This window comes from Hemicordylus capensis, chromosome 5 (assembly GCF_027244095.1).
Source record: "Hemicordylus capensis ecotype Gifberg chromosome 5, rHemCap1.1.pri, whole genome shotgun sequence".
NCBI classification, from domain to species: domain Eukaryota; kingdom Metazoa; phylum Chordata; class Lepidosauria; order Squamata; family Cordylidae; genus Hemicordylus; species Hemicordylus capensis.
This window is the reverse complement of record NC_069661.1, coordinates 60638621-60653142: the sequence shown is the minus strand read 5'-3', so window position 1 is coordinate 60653142 and position 14522 is coordinate 60638621. Positions and strand designations below refer to the sequence as shown.

The following is a 14522-nucleotide window of genomic DNA, read 5'->3' as shown; positions in this document are numbered from 1 at the left end:
TTTGAGATTCAAAGTCTTCTCAAACTCCTTTACAAACACCCAGAATCAACCTGAACCAATCAGTACAGATTGATCATTAGCTCAGGGTGTTAACTGTAAAGAGCTTTATTTTCTGTATGTAATTGTAAGCCATTATATCAATACTCCTTGGTGCAAAACTGTACTTAAGTTGTGCTTTAGTTCCTCTAAAGTTGGAAATCCTTTCTGTACTGCAAAGGGTCAAACAGACATTTCCCTGGTCAAGACACTGTTTTATCACAGATAATAAACAGATCTTGAGCTGAAATCACTGGCTGACACCCAAAGCACCAGTACTTCAGAAGAGTTCAATTAACTCCGCTCCACCATTGCAGTCACCTCTACAATTGTAAACCACCCAGAGACGTAAGTTTGGGGCAGTATAAAAGAATGTAAAACAAACAAACAAACAAACTCATAGCTCCCACACTCTTTTTCAAGCGAAAACACAAATCCCCCTCCCCTTAAACACACTTACCTTTTCTGTTGGTAAAATACTCAAGGAGCACTTAGGACATATTACCCTGCCTACATAGTGCAATCTCTTTATGAGGAGAGAGTGCACGCAGAGGCACAAGAGAGGTTAAAGAAAACAGTCTGAGACAATATTACTTAAGGGCCAACCTAGATGGGACTTTGAATATACCACTCAACCGCATGTGATTTTTGTAGAGGGGTGTTTTTTTTAGTAACTATCAGCTGTTGGGGGACCTGAATCAGATCAGGACTATGACATGGGGAAAGGAGGGATCTGAGCTGCAGTCCTGAGCTGGACTGCCCTCCTCCTCGCAGCTGTCATCGATTGAGGAGAAGAAGAAGAAAATCAAACACACAGAGCCAAATATGCTTGAAGTTACGTCTATTTTTGCCTTAACGAACTGAAAATGTAGTATCCAAAATGTAGTATCACAGTGGAATCAAGACAGCACATAACTTTGGTTTCACTTCCTCTTCCCCCTGCCAGATTTTGGACTCCATTGTAGCAAAACATGAGGCTCTGCACACGAGCAACCCAACCCAGGCTAGGGCAGCCCAATCTGGGTTGGGCTGTGTACAGTGCCAGGATTGAGGCCGATCTTGGCGCTGCCTCCACCGCAAGTCCAACTTTTAACCTCGGCCTTTAACTGGGGTTAGATGGCACAAGCTCACCCTCAACCCCAGGGCCGGGGGGGGGGGGGGTGTTTGTGTGTACGCGCTCGGTCTGCACGCAGCCCAAGGGCACACAGTCGGGCGCCTAGAGCACCCAGCCCATGCGAGATTCCCCCAATGCACCATGCTCATCACACGGTGCATTGTGGGATACCCGGAGGCTGGGACTCATTTTCCCATCCTCCAGGACACAGTGTGGCTCATGGCAGTGCCCACCATGCTCAGTTACTCCATGGATCTTCCAAGGGGGGTAGGGGTAGGTCCAAACCTGCCACCTGCCCCGGCTTTCCTCCATGCTGCTGCCATAATAATGTGAATGGCCTCATTATCTGGTACATTTAAACAAAGTATTCTGCAGTACCACTTTTATTTTTAAAAGAAGAAGAAGAAGAACACACAGAAGCCAATAAGGAGTCTTACAATTATTTTCTTCAAAACAAGCAAAAAAAGACAAAAACTGAGAACTAAGCTTTTAAGAGTGGCCTTATTTCCTTTAGCACAACATTGAAAAATAGCCAAAGATAAGTGTGCAAAGCAAGACAAGAGAGGAGAAATAACTGTATTTACTTCATGAGCAATTAGAAAGGGAAAGCAAGTGTATATGGCAGCTCTACAGAACGAAGGAAGCAATTCACAGAAGGGCTAGACGTATTAAAAGCTACCCAAGCTTGTATTACAGGAAGTAATGGACTTGCAAAGGACCAGTGTAGATTAGATATAGAGGGGAGAAAGCTTCCTAATAAGAGAAACATTGACAATAAAGCAGCCAGAGCATGGCAGAGCACTGATGCTGCCATATTTGGCAGAGAGAGAGAAAACAGGTTTTATATGGACAGCCCTCTCCAAAAAGTGACTAAACTTGAATGAACAGAATTTTATTGATTATAGTCTATTGACTAAACTTGTTAAATGAAGTGCAACAGCAGTGGTAAAATGTTATCACACTCGGGTGCTGTATTCTTGAAAGACCCAGTACTAGCTTGCATCATGCAAAGTTTTCTCCCTTTATTCTTTGTACTAGGTTTGCTTTTTGCAATTCAATAGAGTCACTGCCCCAAGGCTGCCCTGAAACATTTCTCAGCTTGTACTGGGCATTAAAACATATGTCAGCAGACACAATTCTAGTATGTATCTCAAGAATCAGGGCCAGCACCCATGGAACATTGCAGTCTGATCTCATCCATGCTAAATTAGATCCACTGTGTAGTTCTATGAGTCTTAATCCCAAGCACATATGCAAAGGATTGCAGTTGCAGAATGAACCAAGGCCTACACACTCACATTCAGATACAAGCAGACCCTGCTGTATAATCTGTAACAGAAGGAACTGAATGAGAGCTATTCACATACAAGTGGACTCAACGTCACTGTTTGTGACACCCTGATGAAGCAGTAGCCACACAGCGTCCTAAGCAACATCTTGTTGCGACACATCTTAGGATTAGGCTGTTGACAGTTGGAGTCAGTTGTACAGACAGCTGGCTACCCCAAACAATTTTCCCCCTATCGTGCAGACAAAGATTTGGACCACCATCTTTTGATTCAAACTACCGAGGTCCTCTGGATTAAAAGTCTTGTTTATATCTATCTCGTATATAAGCATACTTTCTATTCAGTATATAAGCAAGACTGAAGATTTCTGAATTATGGTAAAGACAAAACAATGCCCAATTCACTCTACAGGTTTACTGGTAAACTGTAATTCAAAGAGCTTGAGGGGTTGTCTAATGAAAATGGTGATGGATGCTCAACAATGTAACTTAATAGAGCCAGTTCACATGGGGTGGGGGAAGCTTAGATATGATAACGTACTAAATGACTGTCTAGTATAACCTGCAAGTTAACAATGAGTCAAAAATAGACAGTGCTATAGCTGTGCAAAGCACTATATAGCATGCCCTCACAGCACCATACTTCTAATCACATCCTATATAATAAAAGGCTAAGTGAGTGGCCGTGGCTTTGGAATGTTGGGGATCTGCATCCCTGCCTCCCTGGGCTGTTCTGGGCCTGCGCGAAGCGCAGGCCCAGAAGAGCCCAAGGGACACAGGACCTCAGACACCAGTGTCCCACAGCCATGGGCGGCCATTAGCCGGTGTGTGGCAGCGGGGGAAAGTGGCCGAGGCGGCGGCAGAGCCGCCGCCTTGGCCATGAGCTGCGGCACGGCGAGAGGAGGCCGAGGCAACCAGAAGCGGCCGCCCTGAAAAAGGCGAGGGCAATGGCGGTGGGGGAAGACCGAGACGGGGGACAGGGAAGCTGGGCGAGGTGGCGGCGAAGCCGCCAACGAGGCCCCCGCCCGCTCACAGCCGTCGCCCCCGCCTGCTCACCCTCCCTCCCAGCTGCCCAAAATCACCTTCCCCGCTCCCCCCCAAAAAAGATTAAGGGCCAAAATGGCCCATGAGAAGGTCGCCGCCCCCGTCTATCGCCCTCCCGCCCACCCAGCTGCCGAAGACCACCTTACCCGCTCCAGCCCAAGGGAAAAGAGAGGAGCTCACGAGCAGAGCTCCTCTCTGTGCTAAGTCACTGCTCAAACTGCCGCTATGGACGCAAAGGACGCCTATTGCGTCCATTGCGACAGTATGGGCAGCAGCTTAACACAGAGAGTAGCTCTGTTCCCGAGTTCCTCTCTTCTCCTTCGGGCTGGAGCGGGTAAGGTGGGCTCCGGCAGCTGGGTGCGCGGGAGGGCGATAGGCAGGGGCGGCGACCTTCTCATGGGCCATTTTGGCCGTTATTCATCCACACAAACCCCCCCCCCAAAAAAAAGTATAAGCAAAATAAGGAAGAACAAAAACAGAGACAACAACAACAAAAAAAAAACAAAAAGAGAGAGGGGACAAGGGGGAAAAAAAGAGACAGAAAGAGAGAGAGAGAGACAGAAAAGACGGGATAGAAAGCTAGCGCCCGTTATCATAACGGGCTTAAAAATACTAGTTGCAAATAATTGGGGTTCACTTACATTTACAGAGCACTGTTTCTACCGGTAACGTGCACAAGTTCATTCAAGTAACACAAGCCATGCTTTCAAAATTTGTTTTTAATGTTCATAGATTTGATATAAATGCTGTCACAGATGCAGGTGAATGTTAAGACGTCTCTTTAAAAGCTTTGAGCAATAGGTCTGCAGCCAGCCCTGGAGATAGTATCCCACTTACAACCTTTTTTTCCAGAAGCGGAATCTGATCTCTCACTGCCAAATGACTCCGGAAATGGTCCAGCATACTTTCTTGGATTACATTCCACATCCACACTTTTTGCTGTCTCTGTCGTTTGGTGATCAACTCACCACTTGTAAACATGAGGTCTCGGAATTCTGTCACCTTATCCCACAGGTCAGAGATGCCTTCCCCAGTTTTGGCAGAGATCCGAATTACCTATTAGATGAAGTATCTTTTTTAAAAATATACGACAACATAAGGCTAACTGGGTTAGCCTAAATGGGAGTTCTCGATTAGATATATGAAACAAGATTCAAACTGCAGCATAGCACATTCAGCCTTTCAGCTTCATTGATTTGACATTACACAGAGACTCTCATATTACGTTTAGTGATGGGCATTTTAAAAAAGAGTCTTAAAACCAAGACACCTGACTTGTCCAGGGCTTTGAACTCCAAAGTAATAATGATAAATAAAGGGGGAAACTTGTCCATCAACCCTCCCCATACACTGTGTAACTACTGATGCCATTTTTCACATACACACTCACACACAAACAGATCATGTTTTTTTTAACTGGTATACAAATTGGTATACATATTCTTTGAACAAACCAAATACATGAAAATTCAGCAAATGTTCATGCAAATCAGGAGAAAAAGGCAAACCAATGCATGCACTTTCTGAAGGAGCCAAAATGCCAACATTTGGGGAAAGCAAAACTATACATTCAAGACTCTTGTAAATATGATTTCTCAAACAGGCACAACAAAGAATTAGGCTTATTGATTGTATCACCATCACAGGAAAATGCGGGTAAATATCTTAAAGATATCCAGCAAACCAGGCAATTAAAGCTAGCATTTTACTATTCTCACATGATTTCTATCATATTAACATTAGCATACTCTAATGTGCCTCCTATTTTTCCCTGACCAAAAAAAAAAGAAGAAGAAGAAGAGAAAGATTGCTTTGGATGTACCAACCTTTGGTCTCCAAACCTTTGAGCGTTTACGAAGTAATTTCATAGCACTGACGTATTCTGCTTGAATTCTCCGTGCCGGCACAACTAAATCTCCGTCAGCTTTCGTCACAGCCACAAGGTCAGCCATCTCAATTATACCTCGCTTGATACCCTGAACAGAACAAGGAAAGAGAGAAGTGGAGTCTTCAGAGACACTATTACAATCAATATATGGCTTCTTCAGCAGTTAGAGCACATTGCTGAAATAAAGCAACAAGCATTTTAGTTGCCCTTCTCCTTCACCTTAAAACTCCCAGTACCAGATAATTGCAGAGGAGTAGTTTGTAACAGAAGCCTTCACTAGCTTTTAAAAGCATATGCCAGTTCTTAGAATAACTGTGTTTAGATATTCAGTATAAAATACTTGCACCTTTAGGTATGCATTAAAAAGTATGTATAACAATGGTTAACATATTATTTGATGGTGACACAATTAATGCTAATGCATATTAGCAAGGCATATAAAACTAAACTAAACTAAACCTGCAATGTCATCCTTTCAAAACAATGCTAGATTTGGGCCTGACCAAAGACACTACACAACTCTCTCAGCCTGTCCTCCTCATAAAAAGAGAATAAGAGTCACCTGTCTTCGCAGAGCTGTCCTAATGAAACATATACAAATTGTATTAATGATTTTGAATTGAGCAGCCATTCCTATTTCAAAATATGGTAGCTTTTGAGCAACATAAACATTAGCAATACAATCTACCTTCTTAAAACTATAAAATATTGTTAAAATTTAAGACCTTTCACCATCTTTTGTTGATCAGTTCTGGTAGGAGCAAACTTACATAGAATATTTTTTAAAGCCCACAACAGTTATGGTACATCCAGCTTTGACTTTGGCAAATGCAGAATAAGACAACAATAATCCATACCTGCAACTCATCGCCTCCTGCTGGTGGCAGCAGCAATACAAACATATCAACCATATCAGCAACAGCAAATTCTGACTGCCCCACACCTGAGAATCAAAAGCAGAAATTAACCATTATGTGCAGTCTTGCAGGCACTGTAATGATCTGCCCCAGGGCTGCTACAGACTTCAGAGCAAACTCTGACACTGTTCAGAAGCAGCAGATGTGGAAGCAGTGTTCCCACAGGTTTCCCCTTTTGTGACAAGAGAAACCTACAGAAACACTGCTTGCACACCCGCTGCTTCTGAATAGCACTGGAGCTTGCTTTGATGTCCACAGCACCCTCACAGCAGTCAGAGATGTGGGTTTTTCAGAAGGTTTTCAATTTGGAGACTGAAATTTTTCCCATGCAAATTTCCCCCTTATTTGCATACAATTTACATTAATTTCTTCTCAAATTATTCTTCAAATTTTTCTGATGTCAGAAATAGATTGTGATCTGATTGACAAATTACTTGACCTCACAATTACTTGACTTGTGATCTGATTGACAAATTATAGGGTAAATAAAGAAACACACACCTCCATCGTATTGGTTTCCCCTCACTATATCTCAAAAGTTTTTGGAAAATTTGCCCCACCACATCTCTGGGGCAGATCATTATGGCGACAGTAGGCTGCATACCATGCAAGCCCCAACATTAAAATAATAGGATAAGACACGATTAGAAGAAAGAAAAATCTGCATGGAGCCTTTATGGGAATGGCATTTTGCTTTTTAAATAATTAGGTGGAGCAAGAGAAGCAAGCAACCTGAATCCTAAGAACTCAAGGAGGAGGAGGAGGAGGAGAGAGAGAATCAGAGTACATTAACACAGGCCAGTTTCATAAATTGCCACTTGAAAGAGCTGAGTATCTATTGCCCCCATGCAGACACCCAAGGGACAAACTGCACCTGTCGAATAGGAGTGAGACACTCCTTCGGGAGAGATGTAAATGCAGGGCTGCATGGTGCCAAGGGAGTATAACGATGGTTCATGGGAGGCACACTTTGGCAGTGTTGCCAAAGAGCACCATTGATTCAGTTGTGAATGAAGCTTGGGTCTCCTCTCTCTCCTGATCTCAGTGAGCTATAGGGAGAAGTAAAGCCACCGAACGGTGTCATCCCGGAAGCCATGATGTGGGCTCACACAGAACAGAGTAAGAGTTTCACTGACCTACTGTTTCTACAAGAACGATGTCATACCCTCCTCCTTCACACAGTAGAATGGCTTCATTTGTGGTCCGAGTCACACCACCTAGCGTTCCTCTAGTTGGAGATGGCCTGATGTAAGCATTCATATCTCTTGACAACTCAGTCATTCGTGTTTTATCACCCAGGAGTGAACCTTAAACATCGAACAGAAAAGTTCCACAATTCCATTCAAACATAACCAGACTGTTGCCCAAGATCCAAGTCAATTCTTCAAAAAGAAAAAAAAAGGGAAAAAAAGCAGAAGCTACAGATGATAGGCCTTACGATGAGAACTACTGCATGTACTTTAGAAGTACTGCATGTACTTAATTCCCTTACGCTGTAACGATATGAGGACAAGACAGCAGCTCATATGGAAAAGGACCATACCTAACCTGAGTCCAGAAATTCATATGTTCTAGAAGTGAATGAGTAGTGCAGCAATCTCAGCCAACTGAATCTATTTTATGAAAGTTATTGTGATGGGCATACCTGTTTTACTGAGGGAAGGATCTATGCTATATGCATATGTCTTTAGACATACCACAAATTTGAACTCCATTTGAAAACACGCCATGCTTTTTAAAGCCAAGTGCCATTTAGAAAACCTTTCTATTCTGTCTAGTTTGGGGTGAACAGCATTGTTCCCTCTAAGGCGTGCGCATGTGTGTGCGCTCACAAGTTTTTAGATGTTAACTCAGTGCAATTTAGATCCCGGTCAGGTTGAATCAGGAAGGCCACATTCTAAATGCAGGTGTGCACACACTGCCTTGATACTGCCACCCAGAACAAAACTCATTCCACACAGAGATGAAAATAATTAGAGGAACCACTGGTGGACAGGCAGGATTTAAGCTGACTGGAGGACTGGTTTGTTTGTTTATTTATTTAATTTATTTATTACATTTCTATACTGCCCCAAACTTACGTCTCTGGGCAGTTTAGTATCTGGAAAACTGCTGATTGGTTTTATATCTGTTGCCTGATTTTGTTACCATCTTCCCTGAAACTGAGGCAGGCTATACATTTAATAATACACTAAATCTACATTGCTACAACTGACAAGGTGAGAAGCATAGAAGAGAGTAATGTTTTCATAGACATACTCACCACCACTAGTACTAGAAGAAGGGTCCACTGCCAAGACAGACACTTTGTGTCCTCTTTCTGTGAGCATTTTCCCAAAGCATTCAATAAATGTTGATTTTCCAGCACCAGGGGGGCCAGACAATCCTAAGTAACAGCAGAAAAATCCTTGAGCCTAGCACAACATGCAATCACATCTGAGGCCCCAGTATAATGTGATCTGCATATTACACAAAAGCATATATCACCAAAGTGAGCATTTTGCATACACAACTAAAGATGAGAGGAAACAAAAATGGAATCTGTTCTAATTGTAGTGAATTTGTTAAACATATGTATGCTCTATTCTTAATCACCGAGTGCTGCTCTCTTCCCAAATTTATTGCAAAATTGTCATCATAATCGGTGTTTTTTTAAATGCTTGTTTTGTTAAAATGAAGCAGCATGAAAGACATTCTTCTTCCCCCAACATCATGTCCATATATGACAGTACTGAAAATACACACATTAAATGGCACTGCCCAATAACAATTCACTCCAAATGGCATCTTTCTTTAAATCGAGCCTGCTCAATTTAGCACCCCCCCAGCTATTTTTGGACTACAATTCCCAGAATGCCCAGCCACAGTGGCCAAAAGCCAGAAATTATGAGAGCTGTAGGCCAACATCTGCAGGAGGGCCGAGCTGAGCAGCCCAGCCTTAAATAAAGTGCAACAAGCTTTCTTCCTCTCCTTAGAAGTAGTAATGTTATAGTACCTTTAACAATAAAATAAATTTACATTTACTGCAATAGGGGGGAAAACACATCCACAGAGGGCTAGCACACTAAAGAGCACAACATCTGGAGAAGCGTGTGTTCACAGGGAGTGACCTGGGCAGCACTTGGAAATAATAGGCCTTTAGGGAAGATCTTTTCGTAACTGACCATATTTCACAGGAGAGGGATTTCATCACAGAGGAGTTCAGCAATGCAGAAATATGACCATAGTGAGAGATATTACAATCTGAAGTTATAAAAATATTGTAACCCTTTAAAGAAGTCATCTTTCTTTAAACATGTGACAAATCAAGACAAGTCATAATAATAGCAATAAGTGCACAAACAGAAGAGGACTGACCCATTCTAAAGGCAAGTGGTTTTCCTTTATTTAACTGTTCTTGTTCTCTGTGGTAGGATAGTACCTTCTGAAGGAGCACCTGAGCAAGCTCTTTTTTTCTGCTGTGTGTGGATTCTATGAGTGTAATGGCTTCTGCCAAGCAAGCTCTGTGTCCTTGGATAAGTCCACTGTACAATTTGTCTAGAAGCCTTTGCTCCTTATCAGAGAGTGCCTGGGTCTGCTGTTTTAATGTTGCAGGACAATACGGGCCCATCCTCAAGCCCTTTGAAGACACCATCCTTCTTGAACAACGTAGTTGTACTGAATTAACCTGGTACCCATATGGAAAAGCAGATCCAGGGTTGGAGAGCAGGCAGAAACTATTCAAAGAAGTTTTCCTAAGAGTCCTATGGAAACAGTAATAAGGAAACCGTAGCAGTAGCAACGATGCATTCATTTCGTCTTGAGTCAGAGAGATCTGTTCTTAGTCCATCTAACAGGGAGGAAAAATTCCCAGGTTGTAATTGCTTTCACACATTATTTTCAGCTATAAATAATAGGGCATGTACACACTTTCCAGCCAACTTGCTAAATGTTCAATAAGCCACACTTAGCTCTACTCTCACCTTCACATTTGCCCCAACTCAACATGCAAAGAGGGGCAAAGCAGGGTTTCACCTGCTGGGCCCACTTCTAATTTCTGCACTCAGTGGAGGTTCTATTTATTTTATTTATTTTTATTTTTTACATTTTATATCCCACTCTTCCTCCAATGAGCCCAGAGTGGTGTACTACATCCTTAAGTTTCTCATCACAACAACCCTGTGAAGTAGGTTAGGCTGAGAGAGAAGTGACTGGCCCAGAGTCACCCAGCAAGTATCATGGCTGAATGGGGATTTGAACTCAGGTCTCCCTGGTCCTAGTCCAGCACTCTAACCACTACACCACACACAACTGTGTATGATCACCCAGAGAGCCTATGCTTGTACACTTGTATGCACAGAGAGCCTTGTTTGCACCTTCTACTGAATACACAGAGGTTGGAGGGCAGTACCAGTGGGTGCAATCCTGCTCCTTTCAAATAATTCGGTCAACAGGCTTGTAAAGGTGAGAGTAGAGCTGCGGAGCAGACCTACGTGTTACATGCATGTGTATACAAGAAAAACCTGAAAGCTGCTTTTCCAAAGAAAAACAAGCACCACGAGGTGGCTATCAGCAAAATGGAAGCACCCCTGGCTTCCTACCCTGTCAGCATGTAACATGTACTTTGGATCTCACAGAAGAGAAATGTCAGAAGAAACTTAGTAGCCTGTTTTTCCATTGCATAATTATTTTGCATTTCCCTGCCACTTCTATCAACCTAACCCACAATCACCAGCAGACTGGCTCCCAATGCCCAGAAATCACTCTCAATAGCTAGCTTTTCCAAATCAAACAGATCAGATCTGCTGCCTCAGTCACTCAACAACTAGTGAGTTCAAACAAAATTAAGAGTCAACTTAGTCTCTAAGAAAATGTAAGCAAAACAGTACAATAGAAGACCGTGAACACTTTTGCACACTTAAGTTGGATCAGCACCCCCCAATACAGGAAACAACAATCCCTTCTGAACACGTGAACTTTAAAATATAATGGTTAGTCACAGCAGTATTACTTGCACTGACTTCAAAATGACAAGCACACAGGTTAAAATACAATAACCTAATGGGCCAGGGGTGTAGCTAGGGGAGAGGGGGCCTGTTTTCACCCCTCTCCACGGTGGCCCCTCCGAGAGAGGAATATAATGAAGAAAATAGGGAGGGATGGGGCTGGGGGACCCCTCAGGTGCTCGGGTTCTTTGAACCCATCTGCTCAATTATAGCAGATTATATACCCTGTACTTATATAACTGTAATGGGTATATCTGCAATTAAGTTACAGAATTTGCTTGAGTTTCTGAAATAAATCAGTAGCTGTATTAGGCACACAGAGGGTTCTTCCTCCACCTTCATAACACCTTTCAGCTGTTAGAATTAAAATGACACATTGTAAGAGGAGAGAAGCCTAACCTTTGTAAGCATATTTAGAATATTTACTTAGAAAATGTTTACCTGCAAACAAATCCCACTGGAATTAGTGGAACTTATTTCTGACTAAACCTATCTAGGAACGGGATGAAAGGATTCTGCAAGACATTCCAGAGGAAATTCTACCACACATATGAAGACATTGATCTGCTAACTGGTAAAACAAGGCTGATTTTACATACAACATTCATGGTACAATGGAAGTAATCTCAGATAGTCACAAAATTAGCTGAGTGACAACAAAGGAAACAAAAAAAATTTCTGCACAACCACCTTTAAGACAGGCTTCTAGAAGCAGGCTAAGATTTACATGTAGGCAGTTCAGTGAAAAGAACTTTTTTTAAAGGATCAGAACATCCGCAGCTCCTACTGACTTCAGAAAGAGCTGGATTTGGGCCTCCCTTTAGAGAACATAAGCTAAGGACTCTACACCTAGAAGGGACTTCTCAGCAAGAAAACACTAAGACCTGAAATGAATATGTAAAGAACATTACAAAGAACATTCTTTGTAAAGAATGTTGACACACATATATCTGCATTACAATGACGCTTCCAACAAGAAGATCCTAGCCACGTTGACTCAGAAGTAAGTCTCACTTAATTCAATGAGACATACTCTTAAGGCAGTGTGCACCAGACTGCGGTCCAAATCATGGTGAACTATATTCTTCAGCACACTGCAAGACGATCCTCATCATCCCTAATGTAGCTTTTGTGGGGGTGGTTAACCCATGCAAAAGATTACTTTAACTGCAAACACAGTGCAAGGGCAGAGAGCTGTCCCACGTTAGCGACAGAGAATTCCGTAAACCAGCCCTACTCCCCTACCTGCCCTCCAATCCCTCCCCTCCAGCTGAAACCGAACTAGGCGCTGCGTTGACAGAAGACCCAGGACTGCAGCGACGCACCCCACCCCCACAAGGAAGTGACCTACCGCGCTCAGAATCTTTCACATCCGGGACACGTCAGAGTCCGATCAGCAAAAACCTTGAACTACAGCCTGGTCTGCCCTGACCCCCGGCCCCACCTACTCCGTGTTCAGGTCTCTGACTGCGGCTGCGCAAATGCCTCCTGCGGAAAAGTCAGGAAAGGGCAACATGGAACCCACGCAGGCGCAGTCAAAGCAACGAGGTCTATTGTCTGTTGCTTGCCCATAGACCTAAAGAAATAGTAGAGGACAAGATTATTGTCTACAGACCAGATTTCCTGGAGCGTTTGCGTATGTTTAACATCTTGGACTCAAGAACGTCATGGCTATTGAAATTAATGGGATTTAAAGTAGTCAGAACTAACTTGCCTCGTTCATTTCAATAGCGCTTAGTCATGACTAGTTTAATCTGGATCCTGCCACTGTCTCTCGTCAGAATGGTAGCAATGGCACTTGTTCACAGGATACCATGCAGAAATCCAGAGCTGATTAAAATTGTACTTTTCAACAAGTGCAATGAGCATACAGTATCTTTTCCCTTTATTTCGGTGATCAGGGGAAAACAAATGCAGGGAACACACCATAAAGAACATAAAGCCAGCATAGGGTAGTGGTTAGAGGGTTGTTGGACTAGGACTGGGAAGACCCAAGTTCAAATCCCCCTTCAACCATGAAACTCATAGGAACAGAGGATGCTGCCATATACTGAGTCAGACCATAGGTCCATCTAGCTCAGCATTGTCTTCACAGACTGGCAGCAGCTTCTCCAAGGTTGCAGGCAGGAAATTCTCTCAGCTCGCTCTTGGAGAGAAGCCAGGGAGGGAATTTGGAACCTTTTGCTCTTCTCCATCTCCTGAGGGGAATATCTTAGAGTGCTCACACTTCTAGTCTCTCATTCATATGCAACCAGGATGGACCCTGCTTAGCTAAAGGGACAAATCATGCTACCACAAGACCAGCTCTCTTCCTTTAGACACACATTACTCAGCCTAACCGACTTCACAGGGTAGTTGTGTGAGCTCTTCAGGGAAGAGTGGGATATAAATGTAAAGCACAGCTTTTAGAGATATCAGTCAGTTATGATATAGAGTCACAAGCAACTACTGAATGGACTTGGCAAGCTATTCTTTTTCAGTGTGGAACTGAGAAGCTGCATCGAAGAGGCGGGCAGTGGGGGAGAGCACAGGAAAGGTTAGGAAGACAATTGTTTCCGTCTGCCTGCTTGCGTGTGTGAGAAGGGAGGTGGAGCAGGTTGAGAGATGGCATGGATGGAGGAAACCTGATTCCATTGTGGGGTTGGGAAATGTAACAAGTTTTGTTTGTTTGGTTTCTATACCACTCTTCCAAAAATGGCTCAGGGCAGTTTACATTAAAACAACACTAAAATCAATTAACTGTTAAAATCAAAAACGATAAAAACAACATAAAACCATTATTAAAACAATTAAAACAGTTTTTAAAACCGTGGAAAACCAGGCCAAACCAGCTTCTCTGATGTACCTCCTCCTCACAGTCACAGAGGCACCTGCCTTCCTATGTGCCACCTCTCAGTCCACTTCTCCCCCGTAACAGGATGCTTAACTATATTGCTGAATTTTGCATTTTTATTTACTGTTGTGTAGGCTCAGAGATGTCTTAAAAAGTTGGGTGGGGGGAGAGGAAGAGAGACATCTGCTGGAAGATGCCAAGGAAGGCACAAACTGTCCCAGCTCGTCCATTTATATATGTATTTGCTGTTACAATGGACATTGCATTGGAGATTGAGTGGCTGCTATGTGCTGGTGGTGCATGAACATGCTAAAAGCATGCAAAATCCTCAAACTCCCATGAATAAGGGGATCACAGAAGCCGCTGGCACCATTTTTTAGGGTATGTTGGACAAGCCTCTGTGTGTAGATCTCTTGG

At 43.1% G+C, this 14522-nt stretch overlaps 1 protein-coding gene across 1 annotated transcript; it reads right to left on the bottom strand.

Moving 5' to 3' along the window:
* Nucleotides 1–4183: 4183 nt before the first annotated feature.
* MMAA (metabolism of cobalamin associated A) lies at nt 4184–12299 on the bottom strand. The gene is made up of 7 exons (XM_053252233.1): nt 11714–12299; nt 9645–10116; nt 8551–8673; nt 7424–7594; nt 6228–6313; nt 5309–5458; nt 4184–4538 (listed from the first exon to the last, which is right to left on the bottom strand). The coding sequence occupies exons 2-7, from the start codon at nt 10078–10080 to the stop codon at nt 4251–4253; spliced, it is 1254 nt and encodes a 417-aa protein (XP_053108208.1). The 5' UTR covers nt 10081–10116; nt 11714–12299; the 3' UTR covers nt 4184–4250.
* Nucleotides 12300–14522: the final 2223 nt, after the last annotated feature.

What these genes read in the sequence shown, in the direction of transcription:
- MMAA (XM_053252233.1), bottom strand. Translation starts at nt 10,080, where the DNA reads ATGAATGCATCGTTGCTACTGCTACGGTTTCCTTATTACTGTTTCCAT. An exon ending in ACCACTTGCCTTTAGAATGG is followed by an intron (nt 8,674 to 9,644) that starts GTCAGTCCTCTT and finishes GCTGTTACTTAG; the next exon opens with GATTGTCTGGCCCCCCTGGT. An exon ending in CGTTCTTGTAGAAACAGTAG is followed by an intron (nt 6,314 to 7,423) that starts GTCAGTGAAACT and finishes TTTGATTCTCAG; the next exon opens with GTGTGGGGCAGTCAGAATTT.